General features: G+C 39.7%; 1 protein-coding gene across 1 annotated transcript; it reads left to right on the forward strand.

Moving 5' to 3' along the window:
• Window positions 1–4111: 4111 nt before the first annotated feature.
• Window positions 4112–12487, forward strand: LOC121139807. Its single transcript, XM_040743801.1, has 2 exons — window positions 4112–4216; window positions 11739–12487. The coding sequence occupies exons 1-2, from the start codon at window positions 4185–4187 to the stop codon at window positions 12409–12411; spliced, it is 705 nt and encodes a 234-aa protein (XP_040599735.1). The 5' UTR covers window positions 4112–4184; the 3' UTR covers window positions 12412–12487.
• Window positions 12488–26728: the final 14241 nt, after the last annotated feature.

Raw genomic sequence — 26728 nt, forward strand, 5'->3', positions numbered from 1 at the left:
GTATGGGAATCTTTCCATTTTCTGTTGTCTTCTTTAATTTCTTTCTTTAAAGTCTCAAATTTCTTGAGATACAGGTCTATGACTTGTTTGGTTATAGTTACCCCAAGTTATTTTAGTCTTTTTTTGGTAATTGAAGAGGGTGATATTTCTCTGATTTTTTTCTCAGTCCTTTTATCGTCTGTGTATAGTAGGGCTGCTATTATTTTGAGTTGATCATGTATCCTGTCACTTTGCTGAAGGTTTTTATCAGCTTTAGAAGTTCCCTGGTAGAGTGATGTTGGCCGTTGGTTTACTGTATATAGATGTTATTATGTGTAGTTATGTTCCTGGTATATCTCATCTCTGAAAGTCCTTTATGATGAAAGGGTGTTGGATTCTGTCAAGTGCTTTTTCAGCACCCAGTGAGGTGATTATGTGATTTTATTGTTTCTCAGCTTGTTTATGTGGTAGATTGCATTAATGGATTTTTGTATGTTGAACCATCCCTGCATTCCTGAAATAAAACCTACTTCATCATTATCAATAATTTTTCTGATGTGTTCTTGGATGCAATTTGCTAGTATTTTATTGCTGACATAAATGGATGCAGGCATGTACAAGAATGAGGATCAATCCATGTCTATCACCATGCACAAAACTTAAGGCCAAATGGATCAACATAAATCCAGCTAAACTGAACCTCTTTGTAGAGAAAGTGGGTGGGACCATTGAACGAAGTGGTACAGGAGACAGCTTCCAGAACATAACACCATTAGCGCAGACATTGAGGTCAAAAATTAATAAATAGGACTTCCTGAAACCGAGAAGCTTCTGTAAGGCAAAGGACACAGTCAGCAAGACAAAATGGCAGCCCACAGAATGGGAAAAATATTCACTAACCCCACATCTGACAGAGGTCTGATCTCCAAAATTTACAAAGAATTCAAGAAACAAGTCTCCAAAACACCAAAGGATACAATTAAAAATTGGGCTACAGAACTAAATAGAGAATTTTCAAAAAAGGAGTCTAGAATGGCTGAGAGGCACTTGAGAAAGTGCTCAACATCCCTAATCATCTGGGAAATGCAAATCAAAACAACTCTGAGATACAATCTCACTCCTCTCAGAATGGCTAAAATCAAAAACACCAACAACAAGATGTGGTGAAAGGGGAACACTCCTCCATTGCTGGTGGGAGTGCCAACTTGTACAGCCATTTTGGAAATCAGTATGGAGATTCCTCAGAAAAATCAGAATAAACCTACCACAAGAACCAGCAACTCCACTCTTAGGCATATATCCCAAAGATTCCCATTCATACAACAAGGATGTCTGCTCCACTATGTGCATAGCAGCATTATTCGCAGTATCCAGAACTTGGAAGCAGCCTAGATGCCCCTCAATGGAAGAGTGGGTGTAGAAAATGTGGTGCATTTACATGATGGAGTACTATTCAGTAGAAAAAATGGAATACTGAAATTTGCAGGCAAATTGATGTAACTAGAAGAAACCATCCTGAGCGAGGTAACTCAATCACAAAAAGAGAAACCTGGCATGTAGTCTCTCATATATGGATTTTAGACATAAATTGTGGAGTGCCTCCAATTCCATGTCCAGATAGTCTGGGAAACAGATCCTTCATTCAGTGGCTGATGGAAGCAGAGACAGACTCCCACGACTAAGCACTTAGCTGACCTCAAGAAATCCAGTGACAGAGAAGGGGGACTGATGACCAAAGGCATTAAGACTGGGCTGCTTTAACACCCAGAAACAGCTGACCTGCCAATGATTAGCACTTGAGTCCCAAACTGATGCCTGGGTATCCAGCATGTGACTGATCAAGACCCTTTGAATGTGGGTGCCAGTGAGGAGGCCTAGGTAATCTATTGAGCCTTTGGTAATAGATCAGTATTTATCCCAGGTGTACAAATGGACTTTGGACTGCCATCCAACAATGAGAGATGCATTCTCACTCTTATATTTTGGTGGAGGTTCTAGGCTCTGCCCTGGATGAAATGACAGACTATGGACACCCCCATGGAGAGCCTCACCCTCCCTGGGAAAATGGGATATTGGGGGGGTTGGTGAGTGGGCATGGGAGGAGGGGAGGGAAATGGAGAGTGACATGGAATTGCCTCTGTCTCCATCAACCACTGAATGAGAGTTCTAGGATGACATACAAGGCAGTCATCATTCAAGCCATCATGGGAGGGCATTTAAGGTAGCCTTAATTCCAGTTGGTTTCATTCCTGTAGATCTTGAAGATCTCACTAGTGCCAGATCTCTCCTCCAACTTATAATGGCTCCATCTACAAAGCACTTAAAAAACAATAGTTGAAATAACACCATGTATCCTTCCAGGCCTCAGAACAGCAGTGCTTGAAAGAAACAGGAGAGAAATCCCAAGTATTTACTCAACAATGTGGAGATTGAATGAAGAGTGCTTCAAGTGAATGAAGAGAAAATGAGAAACATTACTTAAAATAAAGAGGAAAAATAAACTCAAGAAGCAAGTCCCTGAAACACAAAGGATGCAATTAAAAAGTGGTGTACACAACTAAATAGAGAATTATCAACAGGGGGGTGTAAAATGGTTGTGAGACACATCAGAAGTGCTCAACATCCTTGTCCATTAGGGACATTCAAGACAAAACAACTCTGAGATATCACCTTACTCCTGTATGAACGGCTAAAATAAAAAACACAAATGTGAGGATGTGGAGAAAGGGGAACAATCCTCCACTGTCCATGATAGTGCCAACTCATACAGTCGCTTTGAAAATCAGTATGGAGATTAATCAGGAAAATGGGAATCAGTCTACCACAAGATGCATCAATTCCACTCTTAGGCCTACACCCAAAGATGCTCATTCATATAACAAGAACATCTGTTCCACTATGTTCATTGCAGGTGTATTTGTAATAGCCATGACCTGGAAGCAACCTAGATGCCCCTCAACAGAAGAGTGGATAGAGGAATTGTGGTACATTTATACAATTTAGTTCTAGTCAACAGGAAAAAAACAATGGAACCTTGAAATTCGAAGGCAAATGGAAGACACTAGAAAAACTATTCTGAGTGAGGTACCCCTTCACAAAAAGCCAAACCATAAACTTTCATCCAGTGCTAATGGAAGCAGAGACAGACACCCACAAGTAAACAATGAACTGAACTCCTGGAATCCAGCTGCCGATAGGAAGAAATGATAAGCAAAGGGGTCAATACCAGACTGGTGAAACCCACACAAACAGCTAACCATAACAAGGGGGAGATCATGGACCCCAGACTGATGGCTATGAGGCCAGTATGGGACTTATCCAGACCATAAACAAATTCCCATGAAGTTGGGTTAGTATGTAGCTGGAGAACGACCTTGAAAAAGATGACAAAAGTGCAAATAATTATCAAATTATAGTGTATATTCTGATCCAATTGTACTTCATGAGAAAAATTTTAAATTAAAATGAAATCAATTAATTACTCATTCAAACTTTGACATATAAGAGTGACATTATCTGCTCTGGTCCTTTAAGACTATATGTCATGACACTGGTTCACTGCTCATAATCTCCCATTCATCTCTAGTGGCCATGGAAACATGAGAATTTCTAGAGTCACTTATCTTATCCTTGGCAGTCACTAACATTTGGACTTCATAGAAGAGAGAGAGGCAAGCATTTTATGTTTTCTATACAGTTTTTATTAATCTCATTCAATTTCACAGGACAAAGAGGGCCAAAGAAACTACTGACATATGATTCCATTACTTTTGACATGATTTCTGTGTGAATAAATCCTGCTGAATATCATAAGTGCTGGTAGTCTCTGGGTTTCTATGAAGGCTGTGGAGCCTGCAATGACATTTATGTCTGTACTGATACTTGAAGTTGAGCATGCGAATTACATTCTCTGTGCTGTGTCCAATTTATCAAAAAGATAAATATTGTGTGGATATCATTGGAGGGATGGTAATATCATATGTGACAATATCCTGAAGTGTATAAAAGAGACACCAATGAAGCAATGAGAAGAGAGGAAAGGATAGGTTATTGTGAATCAGGGGTTTGTCAGTGAGACACTATTGTAGGCTGAAATATATGTTTAATAGCACTTCTTTTTTACCGAAGGTCACCTCTTATGTGACTCCCTTTTTTGTAGCACTTCATGATATTTGGAAGATATATATGATCTCGGCATCTTACAAATGGATCTCCTCACCACCAGCACCATTCAAAGGTAAAAACTAAAATTGAGTTACCCTGAGGGTTTTTTATTGGATCTCTCTAAATACATGAATCTCCTCCTTGGAAAACAGACAGGGATAGAATAAGATCACAGTTTAGCTCATTTGTCTGTAACAACTGAATTCTCAACCCTAATTCCTTTTCTGCTTCAAAAGGCAATGCTCCTTCAGTCCACTACCTCAAATCTGCTTTGACAGAGAGAGGGTGTGCGCAGGGTGTCAGTCAATTCACCATCAATTGAAAACCCATTTTGCGGGGAGTCCAGGGAAGCGGCGGTTCTTCCAGCAGCATCAGGTAAACAGGCCGGCTTCCCAGCCTGTGCCCCAGTGCCTGCAGATCGCCTGGGACCTGCACAGAGCTCCCAATCCCAGCGGGAGCCAAGCACCCCATACTCCGGATCTTTGCTCACACCAATGAGACCAGGAAAGGAGAGGAGGCTGGGAGTCCAGGGAAGCGGCAGTTCTTCCAGCAGCATCAGGTAAACAGGCCGGCTTCCCGGCCTGTGCTACAGTGCCTGCAGATCGCCTGGGACCCGCACAGAGCTCCCAATCCCGGCGGGAGCCAAGCACCCAGACCCCAGGACTTCTCTCCCACCAACGAGACCAGGAAACCAGAGGACCCAGGGAGACCAGGGGAGTAGCTGTTCTGGATCAAGTACAACAGGACCCAGCATAGGGTCCAGGGGACCAGGTAAGAGGATAAGCGCCCCAGATTCCTGTTCTTCTTCTCCACCCACGGGACCAGCATTCAGACAAGGAATAGAAGAACCACCAGATTATTGGACTTGCTAGCACCCACCAAAAGGGAACTCTGGTCCCCAGACCAGTAAGGGGCTCTTTCTGCACCCACTAGAAGAAGAGATGGGAAAGAGACAATACAAAAACACAGTCAGCAACAGAAAAACAAATATGACACCGCCAGATTCTAGAGACTCCACACCAGGAAGACCCCAACATTCCAATGCGGACGAAGCAGAAGAGAACGACCTTAAAAGCACTTTCATGAAAATGATAGAGGCCCTAAAAGAGGATATTGGAAAATCCCTCAAAGAAATGGAAGAAAAAACAAACCAAAAAAGGCAGAAAATGGAAGAAGAAATGAAGCAAAAAATGCAAGAATGGAAGAAAAAACAAAGCAAAAAATGCAAGAATTGGAAGAAGAATCATACCAAAAAAGGCAGGAAATGGAAGAAGAAACAAAGCAAAAAATGCAAGAAATGGTAGAAAAAACAAAGCAAAAAATGAAAAAAATGGAAGAAGAAACAAACCAAAAAAGGCAGGAAATGGAAGAAGAAACAAACCACAAAATGCGAGAAATGGAACAAAAAACAAACCAAAAAATGCAAGAAATGGAAGAAAGAACAAACCAAAAAATTCATAAAAGGCAACAAACGGACGAACAGATAAACAGAAAATTGCAAGAAGCAATGCAAACACTGCAAGGGCTGAAAACTGAAATAGAGTCATTAAAAAAACACAATCTGAAGAAAGGCAGAAAATAGAAAAGCTGGACAAACAGACAGGCACTACCAATACAAGCATTACCAACAGAATAGAAGAGATGGAAGAGAGAATCTCAAGTGTTGAAGATACGCTAGAAGAAATGGATTTATCAACCAAAGAAAACCTTAAATCCAACAAATCCTTAACACAAAACATCCAGGAAATATGGGACACCATGAAAAGACCAAACCTAAGAATAATAGGTATAGAAGAAGGAGAAGAAATCCAGCTCAAAGGGGCAGAAGGCATATTCAACAAAATCATAGAAGAAAACTTTCCCAACCTTAAGAAAGACATGCCAATGAAGGTACAAGAAGCCTACAGAACACCAAATAGAGTGGACCACTAAAAAAATCCCTCGCCACATAATAATCAAGACCCCAAACATACAGAAGAAAGAAATAATATTAAGAGCAGCTAAGGAAAAAGGTCAAGTAACATATAAAGGCAGACCTATCAGAATTACACCTGATTTCTCCATGGAAACGCTGAAAGCCAGAAGGTCCTGGATAGATATTCTACCTACACTAAGAGACCACGGATGCCAGCCCAGACTACTGTACCCGGCAAAGCTCTCAATCACTATAGACGGAGAAAACAAGATATTCCATGACAAAACTAGATTCAAGCAATATGTGTCCACTAACCCAGCCCTACAGAAAATTTTGGAAGGAAAACTCCAACCCAAGGAAGCTAACTACAACCAGAAAAACATAAGCATTAGAGAATCTCTCTCTACCAACAGCCAAAAGAACAAAGGGGTGAAATTCCACACATAATTCCACCAACAACAACCATCGCAAATCGAAGAAGGATGAGCAATCATTGGTCATTAATATCCCTCAATATTAATGGCCTTAACTCACCCATAAAAAGACACAGACTAGCAGATTGGATTCGAAGACAGAACCCTTCCTTCTGCTGCATACAGGAAACACACCTCACCCTTAAAAACAGACATTACCTGAGAATTAAAGGTTGGGAAAAAATTTTTCAATCGAATGGACCCAAGAAACAAGCCAGGGTAGCAATCCTAATATCTAACAAACTAGACTTTAAAATAAAATCAATCAAAAGAGATGAAGGAGGTCATTACATACTCATCACAGGTGAAACCCACCAAGAGGAAGTGTCTATTCTGAACATCTATGCCCCAAATACAAAGGCTTCCACATTCGTTAAAGAAACATTATTAGAACTTAAATCTCATCTAAAGCCCCACACAGTTATAGTGGGAGATTTCAACACACCACTCTCACCACTAGACAGGAATACCAAACAGAAACTCAACAAAGAAGCAAAAGGGCTAATAGAAGTAATGACCCAACTGGGATTAACAGATATCTATAGAACATTTCATCCACATAAAAAAGAATATACCTTCTTCTCACCACCACATGGAACCTTCTCAAAAATCGACCACATACTTGGCAACATATCAAACCTCAGCAGCTACAAAAAAATTGGAATAACTCCATGCATCTTATCAGACCACCATGCTTTAAAATTAGAATTCAACAAAAACACAAATTGCAGAAAACCTACAAACTCATGGAAATTGAATAATGCTCAACTGCACCATCCCTGGGTCAAAGAGGAAATAAAAAAGAAATTAAAGACTTCCTCAAATTCAATGAGAATGAAGACACAACATACCCAAACCTATGGGACACTTTGAAAGCAGTGTTACGGGGGAAGTTCATAGCGCTAAATGCTCACATGAAGAAACAGGAGAAAAGTTATACCAGAGAATTAACATCACAGCTGAAAGCTCTAGAACACAAAGAAGCACACTCCCCCAGGAGGAGTAGACGCCAGGAAATAATCAAATTGAGGGCTGAAATTAATAAAGTAGAAACCAGGAAAACAATACAAAGAATCAACGCAACGAAGAGTTGGTTCTTTGAGAAAATCAACAAGATAGACAAACCTTTGTCCAAACTTACCAAACAGCAGAGAGTGAACACGCAAATTAACAAAATTAGAAATGAAAAGGGGGACATAACAACAGACTCTGAGGAAATCCAGAGAATCATTAGGTCATACTTTGAAAACCTGTACTCCACAAAATTCGAAAATTTAAAGGAAATGGATGACTTCCTGGACAGCTATCAATTGCCAAAACTAAATCAAGAACAGATAAGCAATTTAAATAGACCTATAACCCCTATGGAAATAGAAGCTGTCATCAAAAGTCTCCCAACCAAAAAAAGCCCAGGTCCAGATGGCCTCAGTGCAGAATTCTACCAGAAATTCAAAGAACAGCTTATACCAATTCTTCTCAAAGTGTTCCACACAATAGAAGCAGAAGGGTCTTTGCCAAACTCTTTCTATGAGGCTTCAATAACCTTGATCCCCAAGCCACACAAAGATACAACTAAGAAAGAGAACTTCAGACCAATATCCCTCATGAACATTGATGCAAAAATACTCAATAAAATACTGGCAAATCGGATCCAAGAACACATCAAAACAATCATTCACCACGATCAAGTAGGTTTCATCCCAGGAATGCAGGGATGGTTCAACATACGAAAATCCATCAACGTAATCCACCATATAAACAAGCTGAAAAACAAAAATCACATGATCATCTCACTAGATGCTGAAAAAGCCTTTGACAAAATCCAACACCCCTTCATGATAAAGGTCTTGGAGAGATCTGGGATAACAGGGACATACTTAAACATAATAAAAGCTATATACAGTAAACCAACAGCCAACATCAAACTAAATGGACAGAAACTCAACGCAATTCCTCTAAAATCAGGAACAAAATAAGGCTGTCCACTCTCTCCATACCTTTTCAACATGGTACTTGAAGTCCTAGCTATTGCCATACGACAACAAAAGGGGATCAAGGGGATACAAATTGGGAAGGAAGAGGTCAATCTTTCACTGTTTGCAGACGATATGATAGTTTACATCAATGACCCAAAGAACTCTACCAGGGAACACTTACAGCTGATTAACACCTTCAGCAAAGTGGCAGGCTACAAGATCAACTCAAGAAAATCAGTAGCCCTACTATATACAGATGATAAAAGGGCTGAAAGAGAAATCAGAGAAACATCACCCTTTACAATTGCCACAAACAACATAAAATACCTTGGGGTAACGCTAACCAAACAAGTGAAAGACCTGTATCGTAAGAACTTTGAATCTTTAAAGAAAGAAATTAAAGAAGCCTTCAGAAAATGGAAAGATCTCCCATGCTCTTGGATAGGTAGGATCAATGTAGTAAAAATGGCAATCCTGCCAAAAGCAATCTACAGATTCAATGCAATCCCCATTAAAATCCCAGCACAGTTCTTCACAGACCATGAAAGAACAATAATCAATTTTGTATGGAAAAACAAAAGACCCAGGATAGCCAAAACAACCCTGTTCAACAAGGCAACGTCCGGAGGCATCACCATCCCTGACCTCAAGCTCTATTATAGAGCTATAGTCCTGAAAACAGCTTGGTATTGGCACAAAAATAGACAGGTAGACCAATGGAATCGAATTGAAAACCCGGGTATCAACCCACACACGTACGAACATCTGATCTTTGACAAAGAAGCTAAAAATATACAATGGAATAAAGAAAGCATCTTCAACAAATGGTGCTGGCATAATTGGAGACTGGCATGTAGAAGAATGCAGATCGATCCATGTCTATCGCCATGCACAAAACTTAAGTCCAAATGGATCAAAGACCTCAACATAAATCTAGCCACACTGAACCTCTTAGAAGAGAAAGTGGGTGGTACCCTTGAACGAATTGGTACAGGAGACAGCTTCCTGAACATAACACCAGTACCACAGGCAGTAAGATCAACAATTAATAAATGGGACCTACTGAAACTGAGAAGCTTCTGTAAGGCAAAGGACACAGTCAGCAAGACAAAAAGGCAGCCCACAGAATGGGAAAAAATATTCACTAATCCCACATCTGACAGAGGGTTGATCTCCAAAATTTACAAAGAACTCAAGAAGCAAGTCTCCAAAACACCAAAGGACCATATTAAAAAGTGGGCTGCAGAACTAAATAGAGAGTTTTCAATAGAGGAGTCTAAAATGGCTGAGAGGCACTTGAGAAAGTGCTCAACATCCTTAGGCTTCCGGGAAATGCAAATCAAAACAACTCTCAGATACCATCTCACCCCTGTCAGAATGGCTAAAATCAAAAACACCAATGACAATTTATGCTGGAGAGGATGTGGTGAAAGGGGGTCACTCCTCCATTGCTGGTGGGAGTGCCAACTTGTTCAGCCACTTTGGAAATCAGTGTGGAGATTCCTCAGAAAAATGGGAATAAACCTACCACAAGACCCAGCAACTCCACTCTTAGGCATATATCCAAAAGATGCCCATTCATACAACAAAGATGTCTGTTCCACTATGTTCATAGCAGCTTTATTTGTAATTGCCAGAACGTGGAAGCAACCTAGATGTCCCTCACCTGAAGAGTGGATAGAGAAAATGCGGTACATCTACACAATGGAGTACTATTCAGCAGAAAAAAATAATGGAATCATGAGATTCGCAGGCAAATGGACGACACTAGAAGAAACCATCCTGAGTGAGGTAACCCAGTCACAAAAAGAGAAACATGGCATGTACTCTCTCATATATGGATTTTAGACATAGATCTGGGGAGTGCCAGCCTACAATCCTATGGCCAGAGAGTCTGGGAAACAGAAACTTTATTTAGTGGCTGATCGAAGAAGAGGCAGACTCCCTTGGTTAAGTACTGAGCTGAACTCAAGAAAGCCAGTAACAGAGAGGGAGGACTGATGATCAAAGGGATTAAGACTGGGCTGGTCTAACCCCCAGAAACAGCTGACCAGACAAAGGTTAACTCTTGAATCCCAGGCATTAGCCTGGGAAGCCAGCATGGGACTGATCAAGACCCCCTGAATCTGGGTGTCAGTGAAGAGGCCTAGGGATTCTACTGAGCCTTGGGCAGCAGATCAGTACCCATCCCAAGTATACACACGGACTTTGGACTCCAATAGAACAATGTGAGGTGCACTCTCACCCAGAACTCTTGGGAAAGGGTCTAGGCCCTGCCCTATATGAAATGACACACTATGGACACCCCCATGGAGGGCCTCACCCTCCCTGGAGAAATGAGGGGAAAATGGGGGGGGAGAGGGCACGGGAGGAAGGGAGGGAATGGGAGAGGGACCTGGAACTGACTTGTGAAGCAACCTTGATTCTTATCTAATTTTAAACTGGAAAATAAAATTTAAAAAAATAAAATAATAAAAAAAAAGAAAACCCATTTTGCTGATATAACTTCCCAAGTTGTATAGAAACTGTCAACTCTAAGTTAAATGCATACTCCACAGACACTGTGGAGTAATAGAACGCTCCGAGGAAGGAATACTGACAAGTTGATATAGTTCATACAACCCTGCGAACATCTGCATGTGAGTGTGTGTGTGTGTGTGTGTTTGTGTGTGTGTGTGTATACAAGTATGGGAGTTATACATGAATGGGAGTAATATTTGGTATATTTTTCATCGTGTTTATTTGTTTAGCAAACATCAATTTGCAATAGGCATATAGCTGTCCACTTCCATAATTTAGAAATTTTATTTGTGCATTGTTCTGCTTATACCTCTCCTTTAAGATATTTATTATATTTTTGCATTGAAAATACAGTGGAAACAAGCATCACCTTAATGAGATATTGCAAAATCGTTTTTCACTGTGAAGTCCAAGCATTAAAATTCTTAGTTAACAAGTATGCCCATTTCAGTATTTGATACCTACAGTAAAAATGCTAATAAATATGTCTTAGAGAGGGAACTGCTCATAGAGACGTAGAATGTAGGGCTTCTTATACTGTTTCTTGTAGTATTGTGAACCTTAATACATGGAGATATTAATAAAATACAACTCTATGACAGCAGGGACAAGTCATGAGTGCTACATGCTCTGTTAAACATGAACAATTTTGTTTTCTATCTTCCATTGTGATCCTGGCTTACTTATATACTTGTTTAATCTCTTCTTCAGATTGCTCAATGATAAGGACTGCATCTTAAAGCTGAATGGCCTCCTTTGCTGCATATCTGCTTTCATGTTTGACATAGTCATTGCAAGCTACCCATACTGGCGCCTGTGGGAATTTGATGACAATGCTGTGCAGTTTGTGTCATTTGGACTCTGGGAAGCTCATTACCTTCAAGAGATTAATGTCTCAGGGACTGTAATCAAGATGCTGGTTCACACTCCTATCAATTCCACCTGGATCATGTCACCCGAATTTCAGTATGCAGGGAATTTCTTAGTATGGGCTATTTTGATGAAGCCTGTAGTTCTGGTTTTCACTGCAATGGCCATTAAGATCAGCTGCATGAAAGATCCCCTTGTGGAGATGGAGATATATTGCTACAAGGTCTCTACCTTAGTTTTGTGTGTGAGCAGCCTCTTCACTTTTGTTTCTGTGAGCTGGAACCACCTTGTAGATCATTATGGTCAAACCACTCTTGACTTTCCACCTGACTTTCCAGTTAAAAAGGAAGCCTTGATAATCAAGCATTATACTGCTGTGTTCCCACTGGGGATCATAACAACCACCATGTCACTCTTTGGTGTGATTAGCTTTCTCTCTGAGATAAGTACTTTGAAACTACAGAGTCAGGTGAAGGCCATGGGTGCTTCCAAATTTTCCAAAGTAGAGGTCTAAACTGAGGACTCCTGCATTTGGAACATCTGTCAGAAGGCACCTAGAAGAGATTTCTACCCAGAAAATTCCTGTAGTCACCAACTTGTTCTAAATAAAGAATGAACTTGTTTCTATGGGTCTGTCTAGACTATTTCCTCCTCTATTTGTATAAGGTTTTCCTTTCTTTTGCATATACAAATTTTTTTTAATCATTTTTTATTTTAATTTTAAATAGCTTGTTTCACATGTCAATCCCAGTTCCCTCTCCCTCCCCTCCTCCCGCACTCCCCTTCCACCCTCCCTCCCACCCTATTGCCAAATCCCTCCACATAGGGGATGTCTAAAGTCTATCATTTCACTCTTGGTAGGGTCAAGGCACTCCCCTAAGAGTCCAGGCTGAGAGAGCATCTCTCTTTGTGCCATAGGCACATGAAGACAGATTGTATACCAGGGATAGACACTGATCCACAGCTCAGAGCCCCATAGGTTGCCCAGGCCTTCTCACTGACACTCACATTTGGGGGGTCCAGATCAGTCCCATTCTGGCCTCCCCACTGTCGGTCTGGGGTCCAAGAGCACTCCCCTGTTCAGATCAGCTGTCTCTGCTGGTTTTGCCAGCCCATTCCTTGCCAATTTGCTCATCACTCCTCTCTCTCTGTCACTGGGTTCCTTGGGTTCAGTTCAGTGCTTAGTTGTGTGTTTGCCTCTGCTTCCATCAGTCCCAGGATGAAGGCTCCCGGATAGTTATAGACATCAAGTTCATTATCAGGAATGGGCATTCGAGGTGGTCCTTCCACTATTGCTTAGCTTGCCAATTGATGTTATACCTTTAGATCACTCGAGGTCACTCTGGTGCCTGATCTGTCTTCGATCCTATGATTCCCTCTTCCCCCTATTTTACCCCCACCCCCTCAACTTCCTGTTCCCCCATTTTTAAATTTAAATTTGAAACAAGGTTGCTTCACATGTCAATTCCAGGTCACTCTCCCTTTACCTCCCCTCCTCCCACAAACTCCACCCAACCCCTCAATAAACAGTCATTTCCCCAGGGAGGTTGAGACCTTCCATGGGGGTGACCATAGGCTATCTTTTCATCCAGGGAAGGGCCTAGACCGTCCCCCAAGAGTCCAGGGTGAGATTGCATCTCTCATTGTTGGATGGGAGCCCATGGTCCATTTTCATAACCGGGATGAATACTGATCTACTACCCAAGGCTCGATATACTACATAGGCCTCCTAACTGACACCCACATTCAGGGGTTCTTGATCAGTCCCATGTTGGATTCCCAGGTATCAGTCTAGGATTCAAGAACTAACCCTTGTCTGGGTTGTCTGTTTCTGGGGTTTAAACCATCCCAGTCTTAACCTCTTTGCTCATCAGTCCTCCCTCTCTGTCACTGGATTCCTTGAGTTCAGCTAAGTGTTTATCTGTGGGAATCTGCCTCTGTTTCTATCAGCCATTGAATGAAGGTTCTGTTTCCCAGACTCTCTGGCCATGGGATTGTAGGCTGGCACTCCCCAGATCTATGTCTAAAATCCATATATGAGAGAGTGCATGCCATGTTTCTCTTTTTGTGACTGAGTTACCTCATTCAAGATGGTTTCTTCCAGTGCAATACATTTGACTACAAATTTCAGGATTCCATTGTTTTTGTCTGCTGAATAGTACTCCATTGTGTAAATGTACCACATTTTCTCTATCCTCTCTTTGGTTGAGGGGCATCTAGGTTGCTTCCAAGTTCTGGCTATTACAAATAATGCTGCTATGAACATAGTGAAATAGATATCCTTGTTGTATGAGTGTGAATTTTTGGGTATGTGCCTAAGATTGGAGTTGCTGTGTCTTGTGGTAGGTTTATTCCCATTTTTCTGAGAAATCTCAATACTGTTTTCCAAAGTGTCTGTATGAGTTGGCATTTCTGCCAGCAGTGGAGGAGTGTTCCCTTTTCACCACAATGTCTCCAGCATAAATTGTCGTTGTTGTTTTTTATATTAGCCATTCTGACTGGACTAAGATGGTATCTCAGAGTTGTTTTGATAAGGGGATCTTTCTGCCACCACTAGAAGAAGAGATAGGAAAGAGACAATACAAAACCACACTCAGAAACAGAAAAATAATATGACACCACCAGATTCTAGAGACTTCACACCAGCGAGACTCCAAAATTCCAATGCAAATTAATCAGAAGAGAATGGCCTTAAAAACAACTACAGGAAAATGATAGAGGCCTAAAAGAGGATATAGGAAAATCCCTCAAAGAAATGGAAGAAAAAGCAAAACAAAAATGCAAGAAATGGAAGAAAAAACAAACCATAAAATGCAGAAATCGAAGAAGAAGCAAACCAAAAATGCTAGAAATGGAAGAAAAATCAAATCAAAAATGCAAGCTATGGAAGAAAAAACAAACCAAAAAAAATCATAAAATGCACCAAATGGACGAAAAGATAAACCAAAAATTGCAAGAAACAATTCAAACAGTGCAAGGGTTGAAAACTGAAACAGAGACAATAAAAAAAAGAACCTGAAGAAAGGCTGGAAATAGAAAAGCTGGGCAAACGGTCAGGTACTGCAGATAAAAGCATTACCAACAGAATACAGGAGATTGAAGAGAGAATCTCAGATGTGGAAGATACACTAGGAGAAATTAATTCATCAACCAAATAAAATCTTAAGTCCAACAAATCCCTAACACAAAACATCCATGATATATGGGACACCATGTAAAGACCAATGTAAGAATAATAGGTATATAAGAAAGTAAAGAAAACCACCTCAAAGGGGCAGAAAATTATTCAACAAAATCATTGAAGAAAACTTTCACAATCTAAAGAAAGACATACCAATGAAGGTACAAGAAGCTTGCAGAAAACCAAATAGAGTGGACCACAAAAAAGAAATCCCCTCGCCACATAATAATCAAGACCGAAAATATACAGAACAAAGAAAGAATATTAAGAGCAGATAAGGAAAAAGGCCTAGTAACATATAAGGGCAAAACTATTAGAATTACACCTGACTTCTCCATGTAAACTATGAAAGCCAGAAGGTCCTAGATAGATATTCTACCAACACTAAGAGACAACAGATGCCAGCCCAGACTACTATACCCGGCAAAGCTCTCAGTCCCTAAAGAGGGAGAAAACAAGATATTCCATGACAAAACTAGATTTTAGCAATACATGTCCACTAACCCAGGCCTACAGAATGTTCTGGAAAAATCCAAACCAGGGAAATTAACTAAAACCAAAAAATAGGCATTAGACAACGGCACTTTACCAACAGCCAAAAAAAGGAGTGGAATTCCACGCATATATGCCACCGCTACAAACCGTTCCAAATCACAGGAGAATGAGCAATCAATTGTCATTAATATCTCTCAATATTAATGTCCTTAAATCACCCATAAAATGACACAGGCTAACAGAATTGATTCAAATACAGATCCCATTCTTCTGCTGCATAAAAGAAACTCATCTCACCCTCAAAGACAGACATTACCTCAGAGAAAAGATTTTGAAAAGATTTTCCAATTAAAGGGACCCAAGAAACAAGCAGGGGAAGCAATATTAATATCTTACAAATTAGACTTTAAAATAAAATCAATCAAAAGAGATGAAGGAGGTCATTACATACTCATCAAAGGAAAATCCACCAAGTTGAAGTTTCAATTCTGAATAACTATGCCCCAATACAAAGGGAACGACGTTCGTAAAACAAACATTACTAAAACTAAAATCACATATAAAACTCCTCACACTTGTAGTGGGACACTTCAACACCCCACTCTCACAACTAGACAGGAATACCAGACAGAACTCAAAAATGAAGCAAAGGGTCTAATAGAAGTTAGGACCCAATTGGGATTAACAGACCTCTACAGAATACTCCATCCAAATAATCTAGACTATGTCTTCTTACCACCACATGGAAGCTTCTCAAAATCAACGATTTGATTCACATATGATTGGATGTGTGTTATATAATAGAATGATTCCTATTCCTGATTATTCCTTTCCTTAAATAAATAATAAAGTCATTTCTGTATCATCTGTTATAAATCCACCAGTTTCAATATTGAAAAGTACTCCTTCTTCATATTGTAAATCAATAAGTACTATGAGAGTTTCCATAAAATCCAGTAATACCCTGAGACCAGCATTTACTTCTGACTTTTGGGCAGAATCATAAGAGTTTTGAACCATCTAACTTAAATGTTCTGATTTGTAACCTGCGTTTCCTGATTCATTTGCATTATTATAATGTGGAGGCTCCAGATATGAGTTTTTCCCATACAGTACGAGGATGATTCTAGTTAGTTCTCTGTATAAATTGAATTCTCTTACATTTTTTGTTAATCTCTCCCAAAAGATGATTGCTTGCTCTTTGACAAGGTTGACTTTCTGCCTATAATTTGTCAATTGCATCATTAGTAAATAGATATTACAATATGTGTGCGGTCTGTTCTTAATAATTGAGGACATCTCAATTTTTCCATTACATCAACTCAGTGATATTTTCCAAATATTTTTTTACCTTTTTACTCTATGTATGTCATAATAAGGTCCACTTGAATGTAAGACCTTCCCTATGCATTAATGTTCCCCTAGGAGAATGCTTATTGTGTAAAATAACCAATATACAATAAAACTTTGGAGTGAAACAATCCAAAAGTGCATCTTGTAATTTCTTTTCCACAAAAACCTATTCTTTCTCTGGTTCAGCTGATAATTCTCTTGTACTATTTAATTCCTCGTCACCATCTCACATTTTGAGGTACTTAGTCAATGCATTTATTTTCTACTCCAATATTGGACCTTAGATCAGAAATGTCTCCTAGCAATATTTGAAAGTCATTAGCAGTTAGTAATCTATATCTCCTAATTTGCACGCTTTGAGGTCTAATTTTCTATAGATATATTTTATATGCTAAATAATTAGTAGAATATCCTCTTTGTGGTTTTTTTCAGGAGCAGTTTGTAATCTCCAGCAAGTCAAACTTTTCTTTACTTCTTCAAACAATCTTTCTAAAGTATCTACATTTGAGTCAGCTACTAAAATGTCATCTATATAATGGTAAAGTATAGATTCAGGAAATTGCTTATGTATTATTTACAGTGGTTGACTTACAAAATATTGCACAGTCTGGGGGTAATTAACATTCCTTGTGGGAGAACTTTTCATTTGTATCTCTTTTAAAAGGCTGAAAATTATTGTAAGTAGGCACTGTTAAGGCAAGTTTTTCTGTCTCTCTTTCTTTTAAAGGTATAGTGAAAAAACAATCTTTTAAATCAACAACTATAAGAGCCCATACTTTAGATAATAAGGACAGCATAGGAATTCCAGACTGCTGAGAGTTCATTGGCTGAATCAGCCTAATAACAGCTCTTAGATTTGTTTCTACTCTACATTTTCCTGATTTTTTTAATGAAAACACATGAGAATTTCAAGAACTGGTTGCTTCTTTATTATGCTGGACATTTAGCTACTCCTGTACAGTTGTTCTAAGAACTGCAGTTTCTTTACTGTTAAAAGCTATACCCTGAGTGAAATGACAGACTCTAGATATCCCCTATGTGGAAGGAATTGGCAATGCGGTGGGAGGCTGGAGGGGATAGTGGGGGGTATGCGGGAGGAGGGGAGGGAGAGGGAACTGTTATTGACATGTAAAAAAATAAAGAAAAAAAAGCTATTGGTTAGCCCATACAGATTTGTCTGTCAACCATTTTACAACCATTTAAAAGGCCATTGGAGCCTTTGAAAGATTAGCGGCTGTTGCACCCTGTTCTTTTACAACCTGAGTATTTTGTTATTGTTTTTATAATACCTTTTAATATTTTTCAAAGAAACATAAGTCAACTTATGATTTGTTTCTGTGATAGGAGGAATGTTAATCTGAGTATCCCTTTGTTGTAACAAATCATGTCCCCAAACGTTCTTTACTATGATTAGTCACATAAGGCTTTAATTTTTCTCTATGTCCTGGTCTGATATACATGACCCACCTGACACTCTGTTTTGCCAGGGATAAAATTCCAATCCCTAAAAGCTGAACATTTGCTCCCTGAGGAGGATTGTTTGAATGCCATAATTCTAGTGCAATTATTTCTCCATCTGAAATTGTGTCTACAGAACCTTCAAAGACAATATCATTTATTTGTATTTTTAATTTTGTTTTTTTTTCAATTATAGAAATTTTCCAAAATATTTGCTTTACAGATTCTCCTGAATTTTTTGTTCTCTCTTCTATAGGTTTTCTATCATCCAAAGCAGTATATTCTTTTACAACTGGCATTCTTTACTTGCTCTGGGAAGGAATTTTCTCCATGGTTACAGGACACATCTGAACTGAATTTTCTATGGGTGCTTTTGAGAGGCCCCTCAATGCATTTCCCTATGACAAAGGGTTACCCCGACTGTCCCTTTTTGACCTACATTAGTTTGTTCAATCCCTGCCTTTGTAAAACCTTTATCATTATCCTGAATTGAGAGATGTTCTGTTTGAATTGTGATTAGAAAAAAGAACATTGTTTCTAGGATCTCTTGGCTATGTCTGTTGGTAGAGCATGATACACATAATCTCAGGGTCATGGGTTCATGCCTCATATGGGGCACCAAGGTGTAGCACAAGTTCTACTACATCTTAATAATAGAAGCCCAGAGTCAAATATTAGGCTTTGAAATCTGAACGATCAATGAATAAGCAAATCCCTAGAGCTGTTACATCTATGAAATCCTCAGATTGAAAAGAGAGGGAGATCCTGCCTCCTCCCATCTATATGCCACTCTCTGCCCAACCATCTCACTTCTTGTTGGTTTGTACAGACCTCCAGACCTCTATGGTAAACCAGTAGCTAGCTCTGCCTTCTGGTCTTCAGGCAAGCTATATTTTTATTGTATAAACAAGATATCACCACAAAAGCCACTCTTATTCTTCCTTCCTAGATTCTGGAACACACATCATCAACTGCATGCCTCTGGTTAATTAATTCTGAACCAAAACTACCTAGGCCACTGTTGCTCCCCAAACTTAACTTGAGATACAGACTGCTAATCCTGTGTTTTTTGGAGATCTTCTTTCTATCTGACATTATGCACACAGTTTAAGGCCTATGATCCATTATAAATTTCCTATACATGCTTTCAGTTTTGTTACCCAAATCCCAGCTTGCCTAAGCTATTATTATTCTTCCAACCATGCCTCGAGTGGACATATCATCTACCAGCTTTCAATGGTGAGATCCACAGATCTTTGCCTCACACTGTAATGCTCACCCTTCCATTCGTGTCTCAATTAACATAGCTCCTTCACTGGATTCCTTGAGAGGCCACATTGAAAATCCTGCATTTTCAATTTCCATGCAAAGAGGCCCACATAAGTGTGTGCAGATACACAATTGATTTACTTTCCCAGGAAGTATGAACTTTGCCCCCTGGGAGTATATGCTACTAATAGGCCCTGAACAAATCAAAACACTTTATCTTCTAGAAAGCCCTTTTGACAGTTTCAGAGTCAAGTCCACTTTTGTAGTTTCCACAGTACCAGGGATATCTATGACTATCCATTTTGTCACCTCCTTTTTCTTGTCCCTTCCCCTTAACATTTTTTGCCTGGGTCACCATATCACAGATTGGCCTAATTTTAATGGCACATGTAATGTTCATGATTTCTTTATCATGACCAAGATTACCTATGCTAATATCACATTCCACAGTATTCCTATAGATTTACAGATTATATATTGGACTTGGATATTGAACTCCCCCAAATCTCAGCTGGCAGGGACTTCACCACATGTCTGTGGCTGCTCTGGTGATGTAGATCCTGTGCAACATTTCATGGTAAATTCCTGCAAGAAACAAGATCCCAATTTGCTATGTTCATTATCCCTGGCAAGTGTTGGTATTTTTGTATTTTGTTGGCTTTTGTTGCTATTTTGAACAAATCACTTTGCTTGTTCAAATACACTGAATCTTGCCTGCCAGAATTCTGTACTCATTCCCATGCCTACCTCTCTCCATGCAGGGCTGGCAATAGCTTCCCTTGGTAGTTATTCCATGATAAGCAGACTTGTTAAATTGCTATAGTCTAACACCCATATCTGGATGCCTAGATTGAAGATTCATCTTGAGTTGTGGCACTCACCTGAAACTAACTTGCATCGGTCATTATGTCATTCTCAGCCATAGCTAATGTCATGCTGGTTTGGCAAAAGGTTTCCCAAGTGATGCATTCTGGAACTAAGTATATATGTGCCATGTGCAAACTCCAAGAACTGCATTAGGATGAACAGACCACACTTCAGACTAGCCTGAGTATGCTTCTCTGAACTTTACCTTCCAGTGTCATGTTCATACTCACTTGTCTAGTTCTCTAGTTCATAGTACACAGATTCCCTAACAACTTTGACTTGGAGCTCCAAAAATCCTCACTCCCTATGATCAGCCCCATATCATGGGCCTAAGTATGATCATAAAATTCCCTCAGTGCATTTTCTCAGTGAATTCCTGCAGAATCAAGCTGACCTGTGCCATCATCCACCAATTTATGTTATTGTATCCTGGTTGACAATCAACAAAACTTCATCAAATATTAGAGTGTTGAGAACCAACTTGCTCTACTGGTGAATATATCAGCTTTTCTTGATCCTTTCTTCAGAACCAGGCTTAACTGTGCCACCTCCACACTCTCTAAAATTAAGAAATGAAGTAGAGATCATCCATCAATTTGCATTATTATAGTCCACAACACCTTGCTTGGTGGTGTCATCCCCACATTCCCAGGTATGGCAGTCTATATGCAAATGTGAAGATGTCAAAACAGTTTTGCCTTATTTTTTCCAAATAATCTCATTTGCCAGAATCAACTCCTCACTCCCATACATAGCACATGTATAGAAGTTATTACTGTTGTTTCCTTTACAGCATCTCATCAGAACCAAATCACCCTCAACCCTGTGCCCAAAGGAAGGCCTCTCTGTAATTGCACCAGTCATGCATCGTGTTTGCCTGATGATCACCACACACTAACTCTCCTGCTTTTGTCGTTACTAAACTCTCAGAAGAGATTCTGGACATCTGGCTCATGCACCCATAATTTCTAGAGAGCTCTGCCAGAATCCAGCTTTCTTGTACTCCCAGATCTATCTGGAGAAGCATTCACTGCTCTACCTCTTTGGTTCCTCATAAGATTGGCTATGAGAGCCATTCCTATACTTTGAAGTATTGCCTAGCCTTTGTCTTGCAGCACTAGCTTTCCTTCGTCATTTCTCCCAGAGTCAATGCCACCTGGACTATCTATATCGCAGTGTCTAATGCTCTCCCTTGCACAGTTCATGGAAATCTTGTCAACAGAAAGTCTCTGTGGGTTTCACCAGCCCTATCTTGACAAATTTGCTTCCTAATCTTCTTTGGAGACTTTGGGTCACTGTTAGGATCTGGCAGTCTGTCTGATATTATCAACTTTTAAGTTTACATTTTAAATGTCATGTTCTGCAGGTCTCTGAAGTATTAGAGGTTTGTCTGCCTTAAGCTTAACTGTTGAAAGTATAAAATTTATTAACCTTTATTAACACTTGGGAGATGATGCCCCTTTCCCCTTCTCTGGGGAAACATGAATGTCTCTCTTAGGGTCCTCCTTATTTCCTAGCTTCTCTGAAGGTGTTGGTTGTAGGCTGGTAATGCATTGCTCTATGTCTAATATCCATATATGAGTGAGTACATAATATGTTTTTCTTTCTCTGTCTGGGTTACCTCACATAGGATGGAATGTTGGCGTAAGTTAGGAGGACTGGGCAGTCTATGTGGCCTCTGGGAATGTAGCCAGCATTTATCCCTTGTGCATAAATGGACTTTGGGCACAATTTTCACTAGGAGGGATACTCTCCAAGGCTATCCACATGTAAGAGAAGGGCATAGGCCCTTGCCCAAATAATGTGACAGACTTTGATGATCCCCATGAGAGGCATCACTTCCCATGGGGTGTTGATGGTATATATATTGCTTCACAGTCTTCCCTACAGGTCAATCAGACACAAGATGACCCACACTTGTGGATTATGTCAAGTTGGAAAATTACTAATCAACACAGATTATTACTTACACACTTCACAAAAATGCATCACTATGAAGTCATAAACTTTCATTCCTAGGTCATCCTCCACATATCAGTTAATCTTGTGGTAATTAATGTTACATAATTTTCCAGGTGGTGTTGGCACACATCTTTAATACCATCACTCAGAAGACAAAAGTAGGCAGATCTCTGTGAAATAAAGGCCAGGCTGTTCTGTAGAATGAGTTCCAGGAGAGGCTCCACTGATACATAGAGAAGCCATGTCTCAAAAAATAAAATTAAAAAAACAAAGCCATAATTTTTAAAAATGAAACATTTGAAATTTTCATTGTCTTTAAAATAATTAGGCTCTGTAAATGTCCATAGTCTATCATCTCTTGTCTCCTGTAAAAATATATAAAAGTAAAATCAAAATCAGGTAAATACATTCTTTGACTAAGAGGAAAAAAGAAGCTCAGCCTTGCTGGGAGGTGGTGGTGCATGCCTTTAATCCCAGCACTCGGATCTCTGTGAGTTCGAGGCCGGGCTGGACCAATAGCCTCCAAAACAATACAGAGAAAGCCTGTCTCATAAAAAACAAACAAACAAAAAAACAACAAGAAGCTCAGCTTTATGATCAAACCAAAGAAAAAAAACAAACTATAAAAGGGTAAACTAAGCAGTGTCATATGTATAGGATTCACTTAAAATCTTCTGAGATTTAAAGAGCTCAGGCAACTCTGGCTCCATCATAAGTAACACAAGAAGTTTGTCCCATAGGTTTAGTCAAGGTTCACTCTAGACCTGTAGCTGCTCTGTTGCCTATAAGCTTGTCCTTGTTTCTCAACTACATGGAAGTCTGAATAGCTAGTGAGCTCAGCAGTCTCTCCTCAGATTGCTTCAGGGTTTTAGATCCTACCTAATGGTGCCAAGGCACATCTTCTTTTTATGCCACTTTTAATCTTTCTCTTCCACTGCAAGTGAGGCTGCTCCTTCTAAAACAGCCTCTTGAGCCCTTCCAAGACCCCAACCCCAGCTAGTCCAGCGTCAGGTGAGATTGGGTCTCCGGCGGGGAACCCCGCCCAACACCCATTCCCTTGATCTTCCGGGGTGCTCTTGGCATCCAGAAAACAAGCCCACACAGGAAAGACATCTGCCCTTTCAAGCCCCAAACCCCAACGAGTCCACCTTCAGGTGAGATTGGGTCTCGGGCAGGACCCCCCCCCCGCCCAACATCCATCCCCTTGATCTTCCAGGGCCGCTCCTGGCATCCAGAAGACCCACCCACACAGGAAAGACATCAGCCCTTCAAAGACCCCAACCCCACCGAGTCCAGCTTCAGGGCCGCTCCTGACATCCAGAAGACCTGCCCACACAAGAAACACATCAGCCCTTCCAAGACCCCATCCCCAGCAAGTCCAGCTTAAGGAAAGACATCAGCCCTTCCAGGCCCCAAACTCCGTGTCAGCATGCCCAGCTTCAGCTTCATGAAGGAAGGACACCAGCGGAGACGGAAAGACCCCACCAGCACCCACTGGAAGAAGAGATGGGAAGAAGACAGAATAAGAGCTCACTCTGCAATAGAAAGACCAACATGACCCCAAAAGAATCTAGGGATCCAATACCAGCAATACCTGAAAAGCACTACATAGACAAAGAAGAGGAGACAGACCTTAAAATTTATTTCATGAAGATGATGGAGACCCTCAAAGAAGAAACGAAGAAATCCCTGAAAGAAATAGAAGAAAAAACAAACAAAAGAATCCATGAAGTGGGGGAAAAATTCAAGAAATAAACAAATCTATCAAAGAATCTAAAGAGCACCAAGAAAAAACAACCAAAAAAATGAAGGAAACAACTCAAACATTTGAAGGATTGAAAGCTGAAAAAGAAACGATAAAGAAAGAACTGAATGAAGGGATGCTGGAAATAGAAAAGCTGGGAGATAGAAGAGAGAATCTCAGGTGTTGAAGACTCATTAGAGGATATAGAGTCGTCAACCAAAGAAAATCTCAAAACCAACAAATCCTTAACACAAAATATCCAGGAAATATGGGACACTGTGAAGAAGCCAAACCTGAGAATAATGGGTATAGAAGAAGGCAAAGAAATACAACTCAAAGGTACAGAAAACATATTCAACAAAATCATAGAAGAAAACTTCCCTAACCTAAAGAAAGATATGACTATGTAAATACAAGAATCTTACAGAACACCAAATAGTTTTGACCAGAAAAAGAAGTCACCTCACCATATAATAATCAAAACATCAAACCTACAGAATAAAGAGAAAATATTAAGAGCAGCTAAAGAAAAAGGCCAAGTAACATACAAAGGCAAACCTATCCGAATTACACCTGACTTCTCAATGGAAACGATGAAAGCCAGAAAATCCTACACAGATATCCTACAAACACTAAGAGAACAAAGATGCCAGCCCAGACTACTATATCCAGCAAAGCTCTCAATTACCATAGATGGAGAAAACAAAATATTCCATGACAAAGCCAGATTTAAACAATACGTATCCATGAATCCAGCTCTACAGAAAGTGCTAGAAGGAAAACCTAGATCCAAGGAAGATAACTACATTCACAAAGACACAGGCAATATATAATCCCACTTTACAAAACACCAAAAGAAAAAGGGAGAAGAAAGTACACAAAATAACTTCACTACCAATAAATCAAGCACAAACAAGAATCATCAATCAATGGTCATTAATATCCCTCAATGTCAACGGCCTTAACTTGCCTATAAAAAGATACAGACTAGCAGAATAGATACGAAGACAGAACCCTTCCTTCTGCTGCATACAAGAAACACATTTCAACATCAAAGACAGATGTTATCTCAGAGTAAAGGGTTGGGAAAAGATCTTCCAATCAAATGGTCCCAAGAAACAAGCGGGTGTAGCAATCCTAATATCTAACAAATTAGACTTCAAATTAAAATCAATCAAAAGAGATGAAGAAGGACACTTCATATTCATCAAAGGAAAAGTACATCAAGATGAAGTCTCAATTTTAAACATCTATGCCCCAAATACAAAGGCACCTACATTCGTGAAAGAAACATTACTAAAGCTCAAAATGCACATAAAATCTCACACACTAATAGTAGGAGACTTCAACACTCCGCTCTCATAGCTAGACAGGACTTCCCAACAGAAACTTAACAAAGAAACAAAAGAACTAATATAAGTTATTACCCAACTGGGTTTAACAGACATCTATAGAACATTCCACCCAAATACTAAGGGATATACCTTCTTCTCGGCACCACATGGAATCTTCTCTAAAATTGACCACATAATAGGAAACATAGAAAATCTCCACAGACACAAAAAATTGGAATAACCCCCCTGTATCTTATCAGACCACCATGCATTAACATTAGAATTCAACAATAACACAAATCGCAGAAACCCTACAAACTCATGGAGATTGAACAATGCACAATTGTACCATCCCTAGGTAAAGGAAGAAATAAAAAAAGAAATTAAAGACTTCCTCGATTTCAAGGAGAATGAAGACACAACATACACAAACTTATGGGACACTTTGAAAGCAGTGCTGAAAGGAAAGTTTATAGCACTAAGTGCCCACATGAAAAAACTGGAGAACAGTCATACTAGAGAATTAATAGCACAGCTGAATGTTCTAGAACAAAAAGAAGCAAACTCACCCAGGAGGAGCAGATGCCAGGAAATAATCAAATTGAGGGCTGAAATCAATCAAGTAGAAACCAGGAAAACACTGAGAAGAATCAATGAAACAAGGAGTTGGTTCTTTGAGAAAATCAACAAAATGGACAAACCTCTGTCCAAACTAACCAAAAGACAGATAGAGAGCATGCTAATTAACAAAATCAGGAATAAAAAGGGGACATAAAAATGGACTCTGAGGAAATCCATAGAATCATCAGGGCATACTTTGAAAATCTGTACTCCACAAAATTTGAAAATTTAAAGGAAATGGACAATTTCCTGGATAGATATCACTTGCCAAAACTAAATTAAGAACAGATAAATAATCTAAACAGACCTATAACCCCTAATGAAATAGAAGCAGTCATCAAATTCTCCCAACCAAAAAAAAAGCCCAGGCCCAGATGGCTTCAGTGCAGAATTCTACCAGAAATTCAAAGAAGAGCTAATTCCAATACTCCTCAAAGTATTCCACACAATAGAAGCAGGAGGCTCACTGCCAAACTCTTTCTACGAGGCTAAAATTACATTGATACCAAAGCCACACAAAGACACAACTAAGAAAGAAAACTATAGG

The sequence above is a fragment of the Mesocricetus auratus genome, unplaced genomic scaffold (genome assembly GCF_017639785.1).
Source record: "Mesocricetus auratus isolate SY011 unplaced genomic scaffold, BCM_Maur_2.0 Super-Scaffold_100003, whole genome shotgun sequence".
Taxonomy (NCBI): domain Eukaryota; kingdom Metazoa; phylum Chordata; class Mammalia; order Rodentia; family Cricetidae; genus Mesocricetus; species Mesocricetus auratus.